The sequence below is a fragment of the Poecile atricapillus genome, chromosome 11 (assembly GCF_030490865.1).
Source record: "Poecile atricapillus isolate bPoeAtr1 chromosome 11, bPoeAtr1.hap1, whole genome shotgun sequence".
Lineage (NCBI taxonomy): Eukaryota > Metazoa > Chordata > Aves > Passeriformes > Paridae > Poecile > Poecile atricapillus.
Window position 1 is genome coordinate 10,817,152 of NC_081259.1, and position 24,060 is coordinate 10,841,211.

At 39.7% G+C, this 24,060-nt stretch overlaps 2 protein-coding genes across 4 annotated transcripts in view; both read right to left on the bottom strand.

The window, feature by feature from the left end:
* Positions 1–9,075: 9,075 nt before the first annotated feature.
* On the bottom strand, positions 9,076–15,416 carry DUT (deoxyuridine triphosphatase). 2 transcript variants are annotated; one of them, XM_058847179.1, is made up of 7 exons: positions 15,274–15,416; positions 14,537–14,699; positions 12,966–13,057; positions 11,822–11,866; positions 10,865–10,939; positions 9,858–9,928; positions 9,076–9,428 (listed from the first exon to the last, which is right to left on the bottom strand). In XM_058847179.1, exons 2-7 carry the CDS (start codon positions 14,695–14,697, stop codon positions 9,372–9,374), a joined length of 501 nt encoding a protein of 166 aa, XP_058703162.1. In that variant the 5' UTR covers positions 14,698–14,699; positions 15,274–15,416; the 3' UTR covers positions 9,076–9,371. The 2 variants fall into 2 exon arrangements, with proteins under 2 accessions (XP_058703162.1, XP_058703161.1); XM_058847178.1 differs by having other exon boundaries at positions 15,094–15,323.
* A 4,879-nt stretch (positions 15,417–20,295) lies between these two features.
* SLC12A1 (solute carrier family 12 member 1) overlaps positions 20,296–24,060 on the bottom strand; it is a 47,041-nt gene continuing 43,276 nt past the window's right edge. For both annotated transcript variants that reach the window (XM_058847207.1, XM_058847206.1), the window contains exons 26-27: positions 22,148–22,215; positions 20,296–21,408 (exon numbers count right to left, since the gene is read on the bottom strand). In XM_058847207.1, the coding sequence (XP_058703190.1) occupies positions 21,273–21,408; positions 22,148–22,215 (204 nt within the window). In that variant the 3' untranslated portion in view covers positions 20,296–21,272. The remainder of the gene's footprint in view (positions 21,409–22,147; positions 22,216–24,060) is intronic.

Sequence of the window (24,060 nt, forward strand, 5' to 3'; positions counted from 1 at the left end):
CAGCTATGAAGCCACAGTCCCTGATGCTTTCTGGAACACAAAATATAGCAGCAATATTACATTAAGGTAAGAATGGGAACAAACAAACAAAACTATTTCGGCACCAAGATCTTTTCTCTGTAGTGAGAGACTGATTGGTAACAGAATGCTGCTGCATTCAGACTTCAAATCTACTCTGGAGTGTAAACTGCATTGTGATAGAGCCAAGAAATAAATTGCTAGATTCATAAGAAACATTCAAAAATATACCAACATGGCCTTTAAAAAGAGCAACTTAAATGTTACTAAGTGCCAGATTCTGTTCTGCCTTCCATATGTGTGCAGTTTGATCCACTGAATATCAGGGATACTGGCCTGTGGTGGACCCTAACAGTCAGCTTTCAATTCTGGAGGAGGTTTTTCCACAGGGCCATTCTACAACAGATGGGAAGGTCTGGATTTTAAGGTATTTTCCTAAGTCACATAGCAGGGGTACATTTATGTAGATCCCCCTGAATTCCAAGAGACTTAATAGTGTTGAGGTGTTCTATTTTAGACAATAGCAAAAGTGTTGGCTTTCATTTTATGCTTATTGATGTAAGTAAACACATGTGCTTTGTAAGAAGTGCTTGAATTATTGTATGGTTGTGTCCAAGGCTACCATATCAAACATGACTTTCAGAGCCAAGATTCTTGTCCAAGAACCCACCCAAAACTTTACTGTTGAGGTATGAAGCAATAATGGAACCCACTGATTCATCTTTTGATGAAACCAGGAGTGCCCAGTATTGCCCAACAGAAGGTTACATAGGGCCCTAATGAAGTGTTTCTCTTGCATAAAAGAGAACAGATGTGGCCAATCTCATGAGAAACTGAGCTGTGACCTGCTGTGAGTTCCCACTGGGCAAAGTTTCCTTCAGATCTGAGAAGCTGCTCCAGCTGAGTCAGAATATTCCTCTGGTACCACCAGTCCTCCAAAGGCCAGATTTCCAGATTCAGATCTGGTTGCTGTAGGCTACATGCTACCATATTTCATCTAGTTGATGTATTGGCAAAATATCTTTCGGCTTTGCAAACTGTTGGAAAACTGGCTGCTGGCTGAGGAACTCAGCTCCGAGGACCAACAGAAACTGCTCACAAACTGGTTCTGCCTTAGGGGCTTTTGATGTATATGCTGTGGAGAAGCAAGTGACCAAGTTTTGGGTGACAAGAGAGATTGTGAATCCTCCTGCTGTACTCTGAGGTAGAACTGGAATTGTGTTTGCCCCTTAAGTAATTCCAGTGGCAACAGGATAAAGCAGAAAATCTGGTCTTCAGACTGATAAATAAACCCGACAAAGGCTTTTGTGAGCTTGTACCAGCTTTACAAGTGGATGTGCTATAGAGGCTTCTGATAGGCAGACTAGGTGAAGACTAAGAAATACTGACATGTTTGTTGCAGAGTGAGGATATCTAGATTAGTTTCTGCATCTCCTAATGAACCAAAATCTCAGGACCAGGCCAGACATGTAAGCTTATAAATCCAAACATTATCTTGGGTAAACAGTACAATAACTGGTTATGCATCAGGGGTTTTCTGCATTGAAGTAAGCAGCATGCTGACAACCACTGCAATTAGAATGTATTGATGCAAGTATTTCAGGGGATCCTGGTGTTAAAGGCCAGAATAAACCCAACTAGCATGATGGGGCATGTTCCCACTGGCATTCTTGCTGCCTCTCACCCCATACTAGAATATTTTGCTCAGTGGTATTAGTTGTATTTCTGAGTTCCAAACTAGATCTTTATTAAGGCTTCCAGGAAAGCAAGAGCATTGTGCATATCCACAGGGCCTTCAGTATCGAAGCCACAGAAGAAAATTATAGATGGAAAAGACCTGTCAGGTCATCTACTCAACCTACCAGCCAATGCTGCGCTGTTCTCTGGGCTGTGCGTTTTCCTTTCTTTGTCTTCATGAAGCCAGAGGGGTTTCCACAGCATCCCTGGGGAGAGTATGGCATAGCTGACTAGTTCTTGCCCTCAGGAATAACTTTGAGCCTCTGGAATAATAGAAGCATTCTATGTTTCATTTTGATGGAGAAAAGGAACTCTGAGAGAAGGTCCCTCAGTCTTATGACTACATTATATCTCAGATGTAATTCTATATTAATGACTTCTCGTATGCAGATCATATGAGGTCAATGCTGTGTCCCACCCCACAGCTGTCTCTCTCGGTAATTATTCCTCAGACAGATTTTTGTCATTTCTCAGTAGTAAATAGTGCACAGACCCTGATCAATTGCATTTCACTTGGCAAACATTCAAAATTTGCCCTGACTAGTGTTTGAAGTATCTGTCTGACTCTCACTCCTTTTAATTGTGCCAAAGTTCTTTGGCAATTTGTGAGCTCATGTCCCAGAAATGCATAAAAAACTATAATTCCAATATATTTTCCTTATGTGAATTAAAACCACTCAACGCATGTTTACTAAAACCAACTGGATTTATAGATAGAGGAATCTTGACAGCTATTGATTTAATACTTACAAATGTTTTCATTCAAATCCCCTGGGCACCTACTGTTGATCAAGTATAACTTTCTGGCATCCTGATCTCTTGCAAAGCAATGCTTCTGGCCAAATATATGAATGTTCTTTTTGACCTTGAGTATTGGGCATTAATAAACATGAACCCAAATATGTTTTTCAGAGGGAATAAAATACTTCCATAGCTATTAAAACATGCAATCCTCTGACTTTTCTTGAAGATGTCTGTGCACAGAAACTGTTCAGTTGTGTATAGAGGTAGTTTTAAAGCAATGCCAATACCCTTAGCATTCTGATGAGGGCTGTGTCAGTCTCACAGTTCTCAGCTGCTGGAAATCATGTTTAGCATGCAGGATTACTTTAAAGATATTAGCTATAGAGCTATGGAAGGCCATGATTAATACCACTTGGTGATGGTTTGAATTGTGCTTCACACAATGAGCAAGAATTCAGAGGAAGCCTTTGTCTGACTGCCACTTTGGCTATGGGAAAGGGGGGAAATCTGAATACCAAAACTTTGTTAGCAGTTGGATGTTATTTTCTTTTGTTTAGCATTTGCACAGTGCTCTATGTAATGTAGGAATATAATAAAGCTTTGCCAGCAACAGCACCAGACTTTGGGAATATGCACAGACCAGTGAGACTGTGGAATGCACTTTTATCAGCAGAAGAAGCAACTTAATAGACCTATGATGGAGCTGAAGAATAGTTTTCCCTGGACTATTGGCATGTGCTTTATAGTGCTAAGCCAGAAGCTTTGCTCTTAGGTGTAATTTTGATTCTAATGTCGAACTTATAAGCACTTTTCTTTTTTACCAGTTAAATATAGTTCAAATTATTTCTCTGTTGTTCATTAGAAGTGAGAAAGTTTCATATGAATTTTTCAACCTCCTATTTAATCACTTCTACCATTGCCTGTTAGAAGATAGCACACCTGGAGATGAAAGTTTGGTGGTCCAGAAGGTAGAGATCAATAAGCAAAGGCATGAGGAAAAAAGGATTTATCGAGGGAGATCCTAAGGCATCATAAGATATGACTTAGGCCTTAGCTTTCTCCCCATCTACTCTATTTGTGCTGTCACAGTATTCTTAATAAACTCCACATGTAATTTATAACCTGGGTTAGTATCAAGAACAGTGTCTTGATTACCAAACCTATCACTGATTCTGATTTTGATGTGGTGGTGTTTTTGCTGATCTGTGGCTCTAGAGGGACTTGGTGTTCTCCAATGGAAACTGGAGGAGTAACTCATTTTCTGGCCAGATGCTGTTGCATGTAACAACGCACGTTGTTGTGCACCAGCTCCACAGTGGGATAAAGCTGAATCTTCCAGACACCCATGGCTATGACTTTGCATGAGTTTCTTTAGCCTGAGTGCCAGCTTAAACTGATCCTATCCCTCTTCTCATCCAGCTGTTCTATTATTTGGCAGCTACTCAAGATTTCCTGGAATAATTGCAAATGAGTAATAATTTTTCATTTAGCTTGTATGCAGCCCTGGAATCAGTGATCATTTGCATGCTGTAATAAATATCCAGCCATGCCTTGTACATTAGTTCTGTACATTTAAAGAGAAAACTTCAGGAGGAGAGGACAGACGTAGAGTCCAATTTGTTGTTATTAGTTTAGGTTCTCATAGTTTTATAATCAACTTTATTAGCAGAAAATAATGATGTCAAAATAAATAGGCAGGTTCTGTTGGCAAGCAGGTGGCCAGGAGCTGACAAAATTGAAAAACTAAAAATCCTGCTGTAGGATCCAAACTACCTGGAAGTGCATGAACTATGTTTTTTTGCTCAGTCCAGGCTGCCCCGTAAATGCTAAGCATCTCAAAGGTCATCCAAATAAAAAGTAAATGCAAACAGAGGCTTCTTTCTCCAACACAGCAGACCTCCAGCCTGCTCAAGATACAACAGTGAAAGCTTGCCTGTTTTGACTATTATTCAGTTTTACTCAGCTGCCATTTGAGAAAGTTATGAACAGCAGTCTGGGGGCTCTTTGCAGGTGACCTAGGGCGGGACACTTCTGTCAGGCTTCCAGAAATATGAGGCCCTCTTTAAAGCCACTCTTAAAACCTTTCTTGGCTAGAAACTGATAACAGTGTACAATAGGAATGATTTTCAACAAAAAAACCCAGTACCGTGCTGCCTCCCTGGTGCAGCAATTTGGCTTTACATCTCGTAGCAGTCTTCCAGGCAGTGAGTTTTATCCAGTTTTTCCTGGAGAACTTTTAGTAGCTTAATTGATATGATTAGTACTAAAACCCAACTAACCAGACAAAAAATCCCATCCCAAACAAAATAACCCTCACCAAGATGAGTGGAGTCACCTCCTCTTCATGTCCAGGGAGAGCAATGAGTTCTCTGTTGGTGAATACATGATTTCCTGACATTGTCACAGCTCCTTTTTCAGTTTTCTCACATTACTAATGACTTAAATGCAAGTTGAGAAGAAAGGTAAGAACAGGACTGAAATATCATACTTTCTCCCCTAACGAAACACCTCCTTTTCTTTGACTGCTCCAGCCTATATATGTTGCTAAGATACAGAATCATAGAGTGAAGAAAAATACTCGTGAAGAATTTAAGTGGCTTGAATTACCTGCAATGTTGATCAGCTTGGCTTGCTGGCAGCACTAACTCCTATGCAGGAGCATAGGTTAGTGAGACCAGTGTTTTTGTGTTTGCTGCTGTGAAAATCTGACAAGTGGGATTCCTTGATGCTGTCCTGCACCCTAAGGAAGGGTCCGTGGAATTTGGCAGTGAAAATAGTGTAAGCTAAGCAGGTGGGAAGGCTGTCATCAGGACTGAGGTGTGTCAGTAAGACAGCACTGGATAACTGCTGTGCTTGCCAGACACCGGACAATTAGTTCAGCTGCAAAGGAAAGATGTTTCCTTCCAACATAGTTATTTTGTCTTGGACACTTGAAGACAACCTTTCAAAGTAGGAATCCATAAACCACAAAAATACTCATGTTAAAAGAAGCCGGCCAAAGATGTTACATTCATGTCTGTTTGTTTTTCCTTTTCCGAAATGAAAACAAACTAATTCCTTTGCTACAATCAATAGTAGACAAAATATAACTTTCTTCAGTTCAAGGCTATGAGCAGTATTGATTGATACAAAACTCTTATTTTTACAAATTATACTATACAAATGTTCTCTAAATCCAGACAATTAAGGTAAAATGTTTGCAACAATGAAAAAAACCCCATCAAAATCTAAGGGGAAATTAGTAAGTACACATACACAGCTCACATGTGTTTCTTTAAACATACTTTACATGTTAAAATACAGTAGTTACTTTCTGGATGAGAGCTCTCAAATTATAAAATGAATCTGTCAGTTTTTCAGACTTGGCAGGGTAAAAGGCTTTCTTGCTGTGTTCTGAGTAGGGGAAAAAGCATCACTTCAGTGGTAAAGAGCTAAATAACCACACAGTTAATGGAGGGAAAGTTTAGGAAAATAATTACGTAAATTAACTTCAGACCTGATCCTGCAACCTTTAACCATGCAATGACATTCTTTGCCCAGCAGCAGACCTGAATTTACACTTTGCAGAATCACATCCTTACTGAGGTAGAGACTGCCAAATAGCTGTTAGTGAGGGAAGTGCCATGTGTGCCAATTCTAGAAACCAGTAAGGTAGTACAGTCTGCCCTATATTTCCAGGCTTTCGGTAACTTACATAACTAGGTGCAAAATAGTTACTTTTATTTCTGGTTCTTTTCTTTGGGAGTGCAGTCATGTGCAATCAGGTGGAATAAGTATGCTGATAATTTTCCTTCAGAAATTGTAATGGTTAGTGATGTGGACACTTTTCTTTTTAAGCAGAAACCATGAGGTACTGAAGCAAGCATTCACTTTTCTTGCACTTGAGGTCGCAAATTTATGCAAGTCAAAAATGTTGGCCCTGCCAAAAACATCATGCTACACTCCACCAAATAAAAGGACACTGTTATTCTTACAAGGAAAGGTTTGACAGGACAGGAAATAGGCAGGGTCATAGAAGTTTACTTAATACCAAAACTTACTTAACCATCTTTAAGCCAAAATACAATAATAGCTATTTAATAATAACAACAAAAAAATTAAAAAAAAATAAAAGGTGAGGAGGAACACAAATACAAGAAGGAAGACAAAATCCAAACTGTGTTATTACAGGAATAGCAACTAATACAGAAACTAGGGAACCTTAATTTACATAATTCAGGTTACTATCCATCACCCACCCTTACTGAGTTAACGTGTACTAAGTAATTTTTAATTTATATCCTGAACTTGCAGCCAGAGGCATCTGATTTAGAAAATCCAAAGCAGAGTTTACCAGACTATACATTACTTTCATTACAATGCAATCCTTAAGTAGACTGCATTCCACTAAAAGGAATGAAGGAAGAGAGAGTAAGAACACAGTGAATACGAAAGATAGGAAAAATGTTGCTGTTCATTACAATTTTCCATTTTTGTTGAAACGCAGCAGGAGAGAAAAGCCACAGGCTTCTCTACTGCTCTTGCATGCCAGGAGGGATTATGCAAACACTGCAACCACCCAAATCTTATTTAAATTATAGTCATTGTTCCCTCTTTAATGGTTATACTTTTGCCTGCTTTCACTCAAATATTGCATCTTGCTTTCCACCAACACAGTCCCAGGGGGAGTCATCAACTCTTAATTATAGATGAACAGATCTTTGAAAAATACCTCTGAAAAAGAAGTGGAAAAGAAAGCAGACTTTAAGTGCCATCTAGTGGCTGATCTAGAAAACATTAAATAGATAAAAAAATTCCTAACGTGCCATAGAGTAATATAACAGTAGCTGAGCTGAGGAATCTGTGCCTAAATTCTCAACTACTAAATACCAGGTTAAAATTCTGGGGGAAAGAAAGAACTAAAGATCAATGGTAGCAGCGGTATTACTGCCAAAATTTTTGGTTTAGGATTTTTATCCAAAAGTGGAGAGTTCAAGTGGTAGGAATTGTATAAGAATGGTTTGGTGCACACAGAGGAGGCTCAGTGTAGAGGTGTGCTTGAAAGCATTTCTCATCTCAGTTAAACATCCCAAGGTCCTACTGGGAAGGGCCTTGCAGCTATCTAAAACTCATGATGTGCTTCTCTAGAGAAGTACTGAGAAACAATGGAAAAGAACTCCACCACACTGATTTTCAAAATAAGTGGGTGTTTTCTGCTAATGACAGATAATGGATTTTATGTTAAGTTACAGCAGGCATGCATATGTAAATTTGGTTTTTTCCTCATGTCTGAGATAGCTCCTGAGATTGTGCTTTTTTTAGCAAATACTTACCTCAGAATCTATAGTATTAGCATTATTTTCAAAAATGGAAATCAGATCAGTTTCCATCAGGTACAACAAATAATGAGTATCAACAGAACTGCAATTTCTTCATTGTAGGTTGCTGTTCCAAGTGAGGCCATCTTGTAGCATCTTTTTTAAAAAAGGACTTGCTTTAATGAAACCCCTGCTGGGTTTTTGCTTTGGGAGGTAGAAACTAAAAATTGCAGCAAAACTTTCTCTTGACTTACAGTTCAGCAAGAGGAAACAGCTTTTCACAAAAGGATCACAGATTTTAAGACCTTTAAATGGCCTTTAAGTTCCTTTTTGGCAGGTTACAGAACTGAAGAAGCTTAGTGTCAAGCTCAGCTTCCCCAGTTCATTTAGACTGCATTGGTATGATGCGCTCCTTGCTTACACTGGCCTTTTGCAGTGTGTGCCTGCTCCTGATGGTCTGTCTGGGGGTACAGATACAAGTACAGTGTTGTGATGAGGGGTAAGGACCAACAGCATAACAACTGATCAGCATATCATGCACTTAGAGGAAAAGGCTTCTACCCTAGATGAAGATGAATCTACTCGTTTCAGCACTGCCAAGCCAGTGTAATGCCTATCCCCATGGCTGAAGGGATCTGAATGCTGTCACACTACTCTTTATTTTCCAGCTCCTTGCAGGGGCAGGCAGGAAAAAATGCATAAAATGTGTAGTATTTCAGGCCTACTTCACTAAAAACAGTCCTAGACAAGAACGTGAAACTAATACTGACAGGATTACCCTGAGCTGAAACTACCAAGCAGAAGAGCAGTATGAACATCAGCCTACAAAAGGCTCATCTGTCCACTGCTAAAACTTCAAGCACAGTATTTCTTACCTGTGATCTTCTAGATAAGAAAATCTTAAAGTACAGACAGCTGCAGGAAAAAAGTGTTTGAGAGCTTCAGAGCCTTTTCTAATTCTTTTATGTAAAGTGGAAAAATAGTCACTTAGAGCTGAAAAAATGGTCACTTGAAGATCAGCTAAAGATCAAAGTCAGAACTCTGGCTTTGAACAGAAACACAAGTATTTGGACAGGTTGTAGAGGATGCAATATTAAATATCTTTGTCTTACTCTAATTTAGGGGCGAGAGTGGAAAGTTCTATTGGTACTGTCACTGATAAGAAATAGGCTCTCAGTATGAAATCCTGAGCCATATGGAAGATAGCTTTCAGAAGTCTAACAAAAACTGGCAAGGGAACAATTGGCTGTTGTAGTTTAGGTGAGTAAAATAAAAAAAATCATTAGGTTATTTTTCCATTTATTACAGTATAAATGCCACATAAACAATGTGATCTTATTGCTGTGGACCAAACATCTTGAAAGAAAAAATAAGCCATCAACTAGTAAGTCAAGCCAGTCATGCACTGGCTCATTATGGAGACAAATTCACTGGAGGATAGATAGGGAGAAGTCTCAATAAAACTTGAAATATTTTTATGTACTCCAAAAATCCTACGTCTAATTCAGATGAAAATTTAGAAACAGGGCAACAACAACAACAAAAAAAAAAAAAGGAAGCACATTCAAGTAATTTTCAATTCTTTCCAGTAGAGCCAAAGCCACCTTCACCACGTTCTGTATCATCCAGAGTCTGAAAGACATCAATTATGATAAGCTGATTTAGTGCCTTAACTCCTTAACTTGCTTTTTGTTTCTGTACAAGAGATGTTGTCTATCATTTAGTTGTAACAAGAGCTATTATTAAGAAGCCAAAAAATGTATGAGACACTTTAGAGTATCTTTTGTACAAGCTTAAACAAATGCTTATGAGACAACCATTTCTAGTATATACTGAACTGCTTCACAAAAACTCTGAAAACTTACCAAAAAAGAAAACAAATCCATACAAGTATGTATAAAGAATCAAGACTCATTCAGGCAGCACTGCTGCTATGCAGTTTTAGCACTGAAAGTAATTTTAATCAAGTATTTATCTATATAATAAATTTCATCTTACATACAAGTATCTTAAACTAATAATCATTGAAAAAAGCAGAAATATTTTCTTTTGGCTACTTACTTCAACTTCTTCTAGCTCAGGATAATAAATGCGTTCACAGATGAGCTGGGCAATTCTATCCCCTTTTTTAACTGCAGAGAAGTTAAAATATTATTAGCTCCTTCAAAAAAGTGAAAATGAATACAGACTTCAGACAACCTCCTTTCAAGAATCCGAATATAGTAAAAGTGAAAATGCTTACTTGAAACTTAGCTAAACAGATGTTAACAGACCCAGAAAACTACAAGTTAAGATAACTTTTGTTTGATCCTTCTAAGGTGAATGTCAGCAGCTGTATCGGCTCAAGGTCTTTCCAGTCATTCCTGCTGCCATACTCTGGCATCTTAAGTCGTTATGCATAAGTACTGCAGAGACGGAGAGACAGATGTATGGATAATGTACCTCCTTTTCTGAACTAGACCCAGAAATTTGGGGGCAAAAAGGCAAACTGATAAAAGGAAAACAGGGTTTCTCACTAGTAACCAATCTGGCTCACAGGATTTCCACAAACAGCTTGTGATGTGAAGATGCAGAAGAGGCCACAAAAGCACATACATTGTAACTGGGTACTGAAACGTAAAACTGGCTTTTTGCAGAAAGACAGCGTAATAAAAGGAAAATCCTGTCTTTGTTTCCCGTATTTCCCAGGATTCTTGAGAAGTTTGTTCTCAAATACTGTTCAGTTAATTTTTTTTTTTCAGGGAAAGGCACTAACTTAATACAAAGTTGCATTTCAGTACAGTTTGTGAATCTAAAGCTTAGCTAAGTAGAGATGTTTTGGTTTGCTTTTGTGGTAGTATGGTGGTTTTGGGGGTGTTTTTTTTTTGCATGCTGCTTAATTTGCTATGAATAGAATCTTTTCATATTCCCTTGACAGGACATTATTAAGTATCTATGTTTTTCTTAATTGAGAGAAGAAAAATGTTCCTAGCTAGTTCTACTTCTGCATAAACTTTTAAAGAAAAAATTAGTTTCTCATTCCCAAGTCAGATGGCTGAAAAATAGACTCTGCCAGGCTTAACACTTACCTTCAAACATCTCCTTGCCAAAGTTGAAGAGTACCACACCAATATTTCCCCTGTAATCCTCATCAATAACACCAGCTGTCATGAGAATTTCCAGATACTCAGTTAGTAAATATCAGTGTGTAAGATAACTAGATTAGATAAGGTTTAGATTAATAAATGATTTCAGGATCTCATAATGACATCCTTTATACTTCTGATGTACAACTAACAATATATATGCAAATACTGACACATCTAAAAATGCTAATCAGTCTTGCAAAAGGAACTGAAAAACACCATCACATATCAAATGCTTTACCACTCTACTACTAATTTTAGTAGTAATACCCTATCTGAAATCAAGACAGCTGGACTAAATTCAGGCTCCATTTGTTCTGCTAACTTCAGCTCTTTCAGTGTCAAGTAGAAATCTGCTCTTAACTCTAACATTTCATTTGAGAGCTATGGATTTGCACAGATCCAAACCCTGTATTTCTGGCAAGGTAACAGAATCAGAGCTGTAAGGAAATGATTGTCAGACAGCTATATTCAAGTACCAAGGCTATAAAACTAGCTTACTCTTGTATTTCTGAACAGCTTCCTAATTAAGGTGCTAGTAACACTGTAAGTATCCCCTGAGTTTTGAAAATTTAGAAATACTTGCAATTCTCAAGTTAACTTACTCGTTAAAAAACCGGGAGAAAACAGCATATAAGAAGTAATCTTTAATGCCCAAGTCAAAAGATAACTTCTATGGCAGGCACTGCCTACAGAAGTATGATACAATTATTATTTTAAAAAATCGTTTTGTTTTTTTTTATAATTAAGCAAGTTTTAACATAATTATTATGACCTGTCTCTCTCAGGTGTTACCCAGGTATCTCCTTTTCACAGAGTACCCAAGAAACCATAATTTATTTGCATGTTACAATGTGATCAATATTTACCAAGCCTTAATAAAAAGAACAAAGAACTTACCTCCAACATCTATGAAATGCTTTGCAGCTAAACCAGAACGTGGTGCTAGAAAATAATTTTTTTTAAAGTATTACAATTTGTTTCTTTAAAAATACTGTATTTATAGGTTATACAGTGTGTTTGCACAGTCTTGGCAATAACAATTGTTTCCAGTCTTTTCAAAATAAACATATTACAGGAATTACTGCAAGAGTCTACATATATAGTAAAGAGAATAACAGCTGCAACAGGCTGTTGCAATAAAATTGCAATCTTTAGTTAATGGAAACATATCTTTATTTGACCTGCAATTGCAGAGTAGGTTTCTCCAAGGAAAGCAACTAGAGCTGACCAAGACTGTCTAATCTTGGTTTATTTTTGGTAACTACCACTGGATCAGCATCATCTCAGAAGAATATTAGGTCAATCCATTTAAGTTATGAAGGAAAACAATATTTGGCAAGCAATTTCCTAAGCATTATTATACATAGGTAAATTATGTGTGGGGATTTGGGCTTTTACTTACCTTAGCCTACTGTAATGAGGAGCTAAAAATTATATTATCTTCAAAATTTTCTTTGGGATAAGAGAAATGCATGTGTTCTTTTACATAAAAGGGCATGGCAAACTCTGATCATGTTCTTTCACTGGGGTGGCTAGTGCTTTTTTATTTTAAGAATTTATACATAATTCAGATAAAAAAATGCACAGAATAAACAGAATATCATGTAGAGGTTCTCTCAACTATTCTGTCACAATATGTAATCAAATTCTACTGCACTGGTACTCTGGGTTAATTTTTAAACATCCAGGGATGCATTTTCTGTATGTTCATTACCTATTAATCTTTGTGACTTGAATTCTGAAACTGCAGAGAAATAATGAACTACTGCAGAGCCTATAAAGTTGTATGTAGAGTACCAGCATCTTTGCTGATCATCCTTTTGTCACTTGACTAAAGAATGATCATACACCAAACCTCAAATGTATCTGACAACAGGTAACAGGAAAATCTTTACTACAAGATTTAGTAAATGACACAGTCAGATGGAATTCCTTTTTTGTGTAGACAAATCCTGAAAGCTTTAGGCAGAATCTAAATGTGAAGATGGTGTCAAACCTGTTCTAGAATGACTCTGCAGCCTTTTGACAGCTGTGTACTCACCTACTCGGCCATAGCATCCAGAAGGGAGTGCTATTTGAATGTCTGTTTTTACCACAGCCTTTTCCATGGGCGGTATCACACAGTCATAGGCGCTACATTAAAGAAAGAAATACTAGTTTATATAGAAATTTTTTTAAAGTTTCTTTACTGTAACTTAAGGTACAAAATTACTCAGAATTTATCTGCCTGGGCATTTACACCATGAAATGTAAACAACAAATATGTACAGGTTTGCAAAATTTAATGCAGATCCTAAAAGACGAAGATGTTGCCAATCTGATAGTGCTAGTTTAAGATTCCAGATGTGTCATTGGAACAGAACACTCCTGCAATTGCCAGTTTGAAATGTTTTATTAATTGGTAAGATAGACAAAAAATACAAGTTTAACTTTAAAGTAACCATTAGGTGAATGTGGTTTTGCATTTTTTTGTGCAAAACCAGAAATTTTATGAATAATACAGTCTGATTAAGTTTTCTACAGCAGATGAACCAGTTATAATTAAAATTAATAATCTATTAAGTTAACTTTTAGGCAACAATTTCTGTTTCTAAGCAGTCTGACAGTTCATGATTCCCATGATTCTCCCAGGAACGCTGAACTACAAAGATTTTAAGAACTTGATGAAGCTACCCATCTGGAGGCCTAATGAAAAGCAGTGGTGACAGTACTTGTTATATCTTGACCCTGACAAAGAATTGTTTTTTAAATACTGGGAAGCACTGAAAGATTTTCTATATAACAGACTTTTTCCAGGTCTACAGTGCAACATTGGAACAAGAACAAAAACAAACCTGGTGAGATAAAAAGGATAAAAAGAAAAGAAGGGTAAAATGTGATGCAGTAAGTCTTCAGGAAAGAAGTCAGAGAGGTGAAGTAAGAAAAAGGCTGGTTATTCTATGTAATACTAAAAAAGGTAAGTTAGAAGTGGTGGCAGCAAAGTTCACTCGTTCAAAACTAGTGACTTGATCACAGAAGCACTGCAAACAACCACATCTAACTACAGGTATTCCTGCACATAGTGAAAGACATTGAATAAGGGCTATTATTAATTCAAACAATCCAAAGTTTGTACATCAACCCACGTGGTTTCCAGCTAGGAGCACTATCGAACTGCTGCAAGGCCTTTGGCAGGCAGCAACCCCGGAGCCAAGAGGAAAGCAGAAAAGCACAAGTGCTGGCAAGGAGGGCCTACGTGCACTCCCATTTTTTCCTTTCAACAGGAACGCAACCTGGCCAATGGGAGCACCAACAGCAATTCTGGATGCTATGTCAAAAAGTCAAGCCTGACTTTTAGCCAACGGCTGCATCCTGTGCCTGATGAAATTAATGCTGTAACGTGGCTAGACCACAGACACCCGAAAATGGTCAGGAATAGAGGAGCAAGAGAGCTACGACTAGGTCAGCTCCGGCTTCTTCTCCTGCATGGCCAGCAAGACTGTCCAGGGGCTCAGCTCGCAAGAAGCCCGAGGGTCCTCTCAGCTGCCGGAGTCCCGTGCCCAGGGCTCGCCGGGCGGGGCGGCACCGAGCGCGGGCTCCCGCCCCGGGTGCCGCGCCCCCACCCACCCTCACCTGTACAGATCGTAGCCCGCAGCCCGCGGGGAACCCCTGGAGGGGGTGAAGGCATTCTCGGACAGCTTGGTGAAGCGGAGCAGCGCGGAGGTCTCTCCAGGCCCCGAGCCCTTCTGCCTCTTGCTGGGGGACGGCTCCGGCACGGCCTCGGAGGCAGGCATGGCTGAGGGACCGGGAAAGACGCTGTGATGGACGGCCACCCGCCCGCCAAAAAACCCGCCAAAACTCGGCGCGGCCCACGGGGGCGGGAGCAAGGGGGGAAACAGGCCCGTCCGCGGCCTCTCTGGGCGCGGCACAACCCCATTCCCCCCTCAGTGAGAATGGCCTCGCCCAGCTCCTCCTGGGCACCCCGCACCCGCCCTGAGGGTCCCGCCCCGTGTATCAGTCGGGGCTCCCCCGTCTCCCCAAACCGCAGCCACTGCGTCGCAGCCGGCGCCCTCCGAGGGGCGCAGAACGGGCCTGTGGTGCGGCTGGGGAGCGTGTATCCACCCCAAATCTCCTGAGGGCTGCGGGCTGGGCAGCATATGCTACCCCGCAACTCTTCCACCCCTCCTTACAGCGCCCGCAGGGCTGCCGGAGCCACCGGAGGCACCGGGCTAACACAGTGCCGCCGCCGCCGTGCGGGAAGCGCGCCATGGATCGGACCGCTCGCCCGGCGCTCCCCGCCGCGGTCCGCACGGCTCACGGGGCGCGGGCTGAAGCGCCGGTGCTCCGTTCTCCCGCTGCCCGGGCTCTACCTGCCGGCGCAGCCCCTCGGGCAGCAGCCCGGCCCGCGGCGCTCCTCGGGACGCGGGGAAGGCGCTGCTGAGGGCTGCCGTGCGGACCCCGCGGGCCGCGCAGCGTTGCCGGGGGACGCGATTGCGGCTGCACGGGCGGGCGGGGCCGGGGCCGGCGCGGGAGGTCCCGGCCCCTCAGAGGAGCCGCGGGGCCGCCCCTCGTTCCCGCCTGGCACAGCCAGCGAGGCCAAGCACGGCGCGCAGCCCCGCGGCCTGCAAACAGCCGCGGTCCTCCGACAGTCACGGGGTGCTGGGAGGGCCCTCTGCAGAGCATCCAGTCGAATCCTGCTGTTAAAGCAGATCTTAGAGCACGCTGCACAGAGTAGAGGCAGGAGACTCCTTTAGAAATGGTCAGGCCAAGACAGAAGCGTTTGCCTTATGAAGAGAACAATTCTTGACAATGCGATGGATGGGAAAACACGTCAGTGCTCGGCCTGACCTGTTCTTCTGTCTTGGAACAGAAGACTTAATTATTTCATTGTCTTTAATACTCGCTGCCCTCTTTCCATTCCATTTGTGACGTATTTTCCCCCCTGTTTTTCCTGTATTTTCCTATGTCTTTCTATCTATAGGATATATGTATACAGGATATATAGATATATTCTACAGGATGTATCTATATCCCTAGGAATAGTGAATTTCCTGAATTCCCCCATGGCTCTCTGCTGTGGGCTGAAAAGACTATCCATTGGATTCATAGTTTCAAAACTGTCCCTGGTGAGGCTAATGGAGGTATTTCACTGCAGAATTGCTACATACTTTTGGATTCTTTTTGTTGGTCTCAATTTTGTCAAACAACTAGTCTTTGTGATTTTTGTTTTAAACTCTTTAAGTGTATGTGATTGTCTCCTTGCTATGTTACATTTTCTAAATGCAGCCAGATGGCAGTGAAACCTTTACTACACATTGCAGTTCAGTTGTGAAAGGTATTTTTAAGGATGTCCCAATTTGGGCTTTCTTTTATTCCTGTACAGTATTTTCAGTCTAAATATTATGGACTGTTTGAACGAGAATATGTATGTAACACAGATCCACGTGAAAAAACTACTTAAAGTATTTTATAGTTTCTGATGTAAGCTATCAAAAAATTGAAGTTGTATCAAACTAATATCTTATTGTAAATGTTTATTTATACAAGCAGGGCTTTATAGAGTTTGCAACTGCATCCTGAATTGTAGTGTAGAAAAGGACCGATTTTATAAATGGCCAGGCTTGGTGAGGCAGGCTGGGTTCTAAATTGTGCTTGAGGTAGCCTGGAAGTCCATGAATAACAGGAGGACTCTTCAAAAAATATTACGAAGGGGAACGGACTCAGCTGATTGAACTTGTTTTTTTTCCCAGATCTTTTCAAAGGGAACCCTCCCTCCCCTCCCCCAACTTATGCTGGAAGTCGAAAACCAAGTTTACCTTGGTTCTGGGAATGTGTTGCTCACTCTGTAGATAGTCAGTAAACCTTCCTGCATTCTTGATCACTGATTAGTGCTGCTTTCCTTGGGGCATTTCTTCCTGACTTTGAAAAACAATACTGAGATAAAGTGAAATATCTGCCTTTTTGCCTGGACTGACAGCAGGAGTGGAAGCTGCTTTGTTGTACACGGAAGAAAACAGAGCCTCTTTCAGGGGTAATAGCCATAAAATTCTCCCCACTAAAGCTTTGGGGTTAAAATGAAGATTTTTATTAGAAAAAATCCATAGCTTTAAGAATGACTTCCCACCCCATTCCTACTTAGCACAGCTGTCCCTTTCACTATGATTAAGGTTTGTAATTTAAAAAGTCTGTTATGATGTTGCCTGTTTATAATGAAACTTTATTTTTGATTGCATGTTTGCAGTACAGCATGGGGGTTGTGGAATTTTGCCATTCCTTTTTACTCTGTTTCAGACAACCTTAGTGTGTTTGATTTTGTTTGAAACTCAATTTCCTCTGATGAAATTCCAGCAGTGGCATGACTGTGGGTTATTTCACTTGTTTGTGGAGAGCGTGAGTTGCAACTCAGTGTGTTTGTTTCCATTTTTCCTTGCAGAGTCAAGGCCAGTGTGAGGTGTTTCCTCAGCAATGCGGGCCCCATGGTCTCGATGGCCTGCACAGCTGCCAAAGGGCTGTGCCCTAGGTACCAGCATGAACAGATGTTTAAGCAGTTGCCTGAGCTCTGCTGAAGCACAACACTTGCAAAAACCTCGACTTGCAAAAACTTGAGGGATGAGTCACTCATTTAGCAAAGAGCTGCAGCACTGAAGGTTTTTGCTCTGCTGCCAAGAGTTGGAGAGGTAGCAAGGGAGGGAGAGCAGGTTCTTGGAGTGATCCACACTCCATTCAAGTCCAATGACAGCCACACCACCAGAGGGAGAAGTTTAAGGGAGACCCCTGAAATGTCAAAATGAAAGTACTGAGGATTACTCTCATTCTGTTCCCTCAGCTTTGCTGATAGGTCAGGGACCTTTGCCTGAGGGGAAGTGACAAACAGCTAAAGGAAGTTAAAAGAGTCAGTAGTAACGAAGACTAATTGTAGCTGTTTGCCCCATATGTACAACTGAAGTCTGATACCTGTTGCCTGTTGACATCTCTTGCTTGTAAACTGATGATCAGTTGCTGAACCTGCTTTTGCTAAAAAGATACTGAAATCCCTCAAGGAATTAGAGAAAAAGAGAGAAAAAATGAGAAATGTCTACATTTTCTGAGGATTAGTATTGCTTAATCAAGGAAAGGTTTTGGTAGGACTTTTCAAAGATGTAATGAAAATTGCAGAGGTTTAAGACAGATGAAATTTCCTATGCTGGTGACTGGAGCTTTGTACTTTGTGATGATGAAGATTGAGTGGAAACTCCTTTGAGTGTGAAGTAGGATAACAATGTGATTTTTGCAGTGTAGTTGCAGTTGTTTATCCTCACAATGCAGCGCCTTTTTGGTTAGGTAGCTTTTCTACTTGCGCTGTTGGGTAGCTGATTTAAAAATAAAACAAAGAAACAATCCCCTCAAAAAGAAGCTCTGTTGGGGACTGAAAAATCTAGTGAAAGGCACATTGGAAGAATGCTGTTCTGGACAGCATAATCTGGACCGTGCTTTAGGGGTATGTGATCAGGATGGGCAACTTGCCAGTGGTTGTAAAAAGATTTAAGGGAAGTGTAGTCTCTGAACTATGATGAAATGCCTTCTGTGATACCTGTTGGAGCTCCACTAACATTAGGAGGGAAAGATAAGATTCACTGATGAGAGGAATGATATCATTTTAACAGGCCCTTAGGCACAAGCTTAGCTGTGCAGGATATCTAGGCTTTTGAACAAAATTCAAGATATCTTTTGTTCTTGCTTCATAGCAATGGTATTTTCACACTTAAATGTCCCTGGTCACTTTACCTATGCTTGCTTTTGTCGCAGCTGACCAAATCCAGCCTAAATTATATAAACTTGTGGAATTGGTAGTGTGATATAAGCTAAAAATATGCTAGACTGCATTAGAGCTGTATTTTTTCCTAGATATGCCAAACATGTAATTAGGGTTTAGTTACTAACTTTATGGCTAAAATTCAGCAGTTGTTTTATGCATAACTTACATAAAGAAGTGTCTCTTACAGAGTTGGAAATTAGGAAGGTGGACTAACAATATTTTGCAATCAAAGTTGCAATTTAAGATAGTCAATAATTAGTATACTCTCCAAATTGGTCCACACACGTTCAGAAATCATGGTGAGGAACAGGAAGTAGAAGCTGTTAGGAAAATACTTTGTTTAAATTACTTGTGAATTTGTGGAAATAACACCTTCAGGTAGTTAAGTGCTGTTGCATCCTGAGTTTATCCCATTACACTGTTGTGTGGGTACATCTTCTAATTAATCACTGTAGTTCAAGCAAGAAATTCTATAGAAATGTATATGTTAGTACTTAGTTTTTGATGACTTTATTTAGAAAGGTATCTCCTGGGATTTATTTCTCCAATGCCCACAGAAGTGTGTTTGTGAGAGAGAAGTGTGAATATTATTCAAAGTGCCATTGCTGGTTCATTTCGTGCTCATTCTCTTTTTTGGATCTGCCTAGGTCCCCCAGAAAAGTTTGGGTCGATGTTCCCTCTAGACTGAGAATTACAGTACTTGGAAATCTTTAGGAAACAATCCCCAGTCATGTACATAATTAAAGGGCTTAATAGAAGTGTATTAAGGTCCATGTGTAGATTGTGATAAGAAATACACAGAGCCTGGGTGGAGCCTCCCTAAAGGCTTGGCTTTGGCTGGCTGCCATTCAGATAGTGTGTGAGGTGAGGTGGACAGGATGGTGACCATTACAGTTCTACGATGAACTGCAAGGACCTGACAGCATGTAACCAGGTCCAGTATCACTGCTGACGTCACTGTGAAGGATGAGAATAATTTCCTTGTGTTGCAGGTGCAGAATGTGAGCTTTGGTTGGCTCAGAGTTGTGCAGGAAGTCTGGTATATGGAGGAAACTTCTGTGTAATGCAGTTAGATTGTAAAATGATCCTTCAGCCTGATTGTAAATGTGTAAGAAGCAAAGGAAGAACATTATGAGAAAATATCAATATTTAATATCCTGCCTTTAATAGATGGAGAAAATAAAGCATGGATTACTGTGCGACATTACTATGTTCTGCTGAATTGCTGCTGTTGAACTCAGAAAAAATATGAATATTAAATATTTGTCATTTTTGGAGATGGAGTGCTAAATCCACTACAAGTTAAATTCTAATAATTCAAACAAGATGGAAGCTGAGGCCTGCTTTAAAATATACAGTTAGTAAAATTCAGGGTTCCTTGGCTTTCATGAGTCTTAGATGTTGGTTGGTCTCTGCAAAGGAGTTGCAGGACTACAGAAAATAAATTAGCCAATGTTTCTTGATGGTCTTTAATTTAAATAATGCTTACACGTAGGATATAGCTTTACCCATTAAAAAGAGAAGCTGCTTTTCTTGACAGCTGAAATTATAAAATACCATAACGTTGCAGAGTAGAAAATAGAAAAATGACACAAAGTAATGAATTGCCTTTATTTAAAGTTAGTGTATAATTAATATTATTTTAGAAAGTCAAAAAAGAGAGAAATGTTTTATATAAATCAAAAATAAGGCATTCAATTCAGCTAATGAGCTTTTGTTGTTTTCTAATCACATAAATCACTGTACATATTATTCCAGTGTATAGTGTCAGATTGTATTAACCCTAACATTCATAGCAAAAATTGTCAGAATATCTAGTGTTTTACTAATTTTTTGGTGAAATTTACTTGCCACATTTAATTATTTCAATCACACAATCCATTGCATGTCAGAGCTTTAAATTGCATTATCAAGTCTTTTAATAGAGTCCATATTTTTTGAGATCTAATTTTTTTTTTTGTCTCTAAATCAGAAGTTTTTGAATTAATTTAAATTAGCAGAACATTTTAGGTAAGAGCATCTGCTGTAGGCATAGGTCTTAATTTGGCACTATTAATCAAAAAGCATTGCATATATTCTACTTGTATCAGTTCATGACTTACACCTGATGGATACCATACGGGTTTTTGTCTCACAAGTTGGTGCATTTCATTTTAATCCTACTGTGTGCCCATTAGCAACTATAATAGTGCAATTTGAAATAATTATTTAGAGATTTAATGCTTTGTATATTATCACAGTTAATTTTTGCTTTTTAGGATAAATATCAAAAACTTTTTCAATACCTTATAAAATCAGAAGAATTTCTTCTTTGTGTGCTCAAAGTATTTGCTGTCTCATATGACTTATAGGTAGATTTTCCTTCTTTTGCCTGTACTGGAGTGTAACACTACCAGGGACCATTTACATTTTTTGTCTAGTACTTGGCTGTGTTGCTTTGAATTTTTGAAAAAATATCTGTCAATTATTAAAGTTTTAGATTTGTATTAAAGTAGTGTGTCTTTGATGACCCATTGCCATTAAAAACGTAGCTGTTGGAATCAAGAAAGGCATATTCCAGGCACTGATATTTTTCTAAGAATAGAAAGTCAGTACATTTTTGTGGTTGCCTCTGACCATTAAGATTGGAGGAAGGTTCTTGGAGAGAATTTCTAGCCAAGCCATGTACAGGTAATCAGACACTGCTCCTTTTCTTGCCACAGGGAGGCTCCTGTTTGGGCAGAGGGAAAAATAAAATTATCATTATGAAGGCAAGGGTAGCCCAAGCTTCTCATTAAATACTAAGCAGAGAACATCACTGTTCATATACATCTCTACAAGACTACTAGATTGTTTTAATATCATAAGGCCTTAATTTGCAAACCCTTGATCACCTGATTGTATTGGACATGAGCTGCTTGTGATTGTAGCCTTAAACTGGTAAAGAATTATATTGGGGTCATAAAACTCACAAATAGTATAATTTTTAAAAAAGGATAAAAATGCAACACATGCACAGTTTTGTACTCCATCAGCCTATTTTCTGATCTGCAGTTACTGTGAGATGGAAGTTTTAAAATATGGGTCAATTTATGGTAAGCATTACATGACCACCCCTTTTTTTGAGACTGAATTAATAGAAGTGTAGAGGATTATCTGTGTATCACAAGTGCAAGCTAATTTATTGAAACTGTGTATAAAAATGTGTCTGTAAATGAAAATTGATTCTAGAAAGGGCCTTTTTTTTTGTAATTTTATTGGTGGCCTCTTTTCCTTTGTACAATTGCTTCATCACCAGGAAAGATTCACATTCAGTGCAGTCACAGAGAACCATCAGTCCAGATGCAAGTCCTCCAGAAGGTACTTAAAAGATTACTTTTGTGCTCAGTGAATTAGCACAAGGGTTTCTGTAGCTCGAGTTCAGAATCCCATTACACATTATTCTTAGAATCAAAAATCTTGCAACTCACAGGACAATGAGGTTGGCTGCTCTCGAATGCTCTTGTAAGAGTTCGTTCAGACGGACTTGGCGGTAGCTCTGATTAAAACACAGCAGGGAAAAGAAAAAGATCTGTTAGGTCAGTGATCCTCAGTTCTGGTGTTTTATGGACTTCGACACTCCCCCTTGCCTGCAAGATTTTCTGCTGTTTGGCATCACTGGAAGCCAGGTCTGCTCTGGGGTCCGGAGTCTCAGCAATGGCAAAATAAGAGGCTGAGCCACACTTTTTGTTTTGTATAGTTACATTAGGGCCACTCTAATGGTTCACCCCTGTGTAAAGTTTCCTGGGGATAGGGATTATTTTTGTACTGAATTTACTTTATGGTCAAGTTCTCAAAATTTTTAAAATTTAACAAGTCACAGGGAACAAGAGACCAGGGCAGGTTTGTGTAAGGTAGATGTATCTTAACTGATTTTGTAAATTATTTTCTCTTTCCCTGGAGAAAGTAAAAAGCAGGTTTTTCTCCATTCAGACATCAAATTTTCTTCCTCTACAGATATTTCAGTGTTGTACATGTTATGTAGGTAAGAACCCATATAATTTAGCCGGCTGTTACTTCATGAGAATCATACTATAACATCACCCTTTATCTGTGCTGCCAGGTTTTTCTCTGTTGAATTGTAAATGTGTTCTAATGTCCTCCGTAAAATTCCCAGAACTGCCCTACTTTTGAAGATAAGGGGTATGTCTTTCCAGATGTGTAAACTAACCTATTTGTTGCTTTTCTTGTTTTACAGAGTAATTTGCCATTTTTGTATTTTGCTGACTCTTTTCAACTTTTGAGGAATTTTTCTGGTTCCTTAATTAGTGGCCTAGGCAATACCAAGCTTTATCAGGTACTTTTTTTCTTTTGTATCCTCACTGGTTCTGCACACAAGTGTCTGTGATTATATTCCTATTGTCTTTTATACTGAGGTGTTTTATGGGCTCTGACTCTCAATTTTTGATAATTTAAGGTGAGAATAATTCTAAGGTTTTCTGCCCATAGCTAACTACAATAACCTTTTGCTGGTTATCAGCTCCATGAAGAGGGTAATACAGTGAGCAGTCAGTCTGCTTCCCAGCTGCTGCAGTCGGTAGTATAGTGTGTTATCTTAAATCACCATTGATTTCTGCTTATGTTAGCATGTCAGGCTGTGACTTCTGACAGCTCTGAGCTCAGAGTCGCAATCTTTGCTCTGCTGAGGAAGTTATCAGCGCCATAAAGTGGAGATAACTAAAGTCCCAGTGTACTCAGGTTAATTCCACAGGAAGCATAACTAAAATTGCTAGATTAATTCTCTGTGAGAATTTGTCTCTTAAGGGTGAAAGAATTTCCATCCTTTTGTCACTGGCCTGATGAAGCCTGGAAGTTCATTGGTAAAAAGGTATTTTTCCAACGAATTTAAAGAGCAGACTGATCTGTAATTCACCCAGAGGATCAGCCAGCATCAGCCTTGAAGTTCCTCCGAACTGCAGGAGAGCTTCTCCATGGCAGACTGGTTTAGTCTTCACTCTGCCATTCTGGTAAGAATTCATGCTGCCTTTGGAGAAATTTCTTGCCGTAGTTGAAGTGTCTGGATTCAGTTCTAAATTGCCCAAAGTGGTGAATGTTTGGAACTGCACCTAAGAGATTCAGGCTCCAAAACAGTGGAGCCATTTAATAAACCTCAGCAGACCCAATTAGCTCAGGCTCAGTGCAGAAACTGTGTGGCTTCTGGTTCAGAGGTGGTTTTCATCTGGCTGGCTTTGATGTGGGCAGAGCTTCTCATCAGCCTGGAAAATACTGTGTAAACATACCAAGGTCTGAGAGAGCTCAATAATGTAATCATAACACACCTCTGCAGTGTTTACAATATAAAGCCAATCTGTAAATATCAAATACAGGTTTGTACATGCCATGT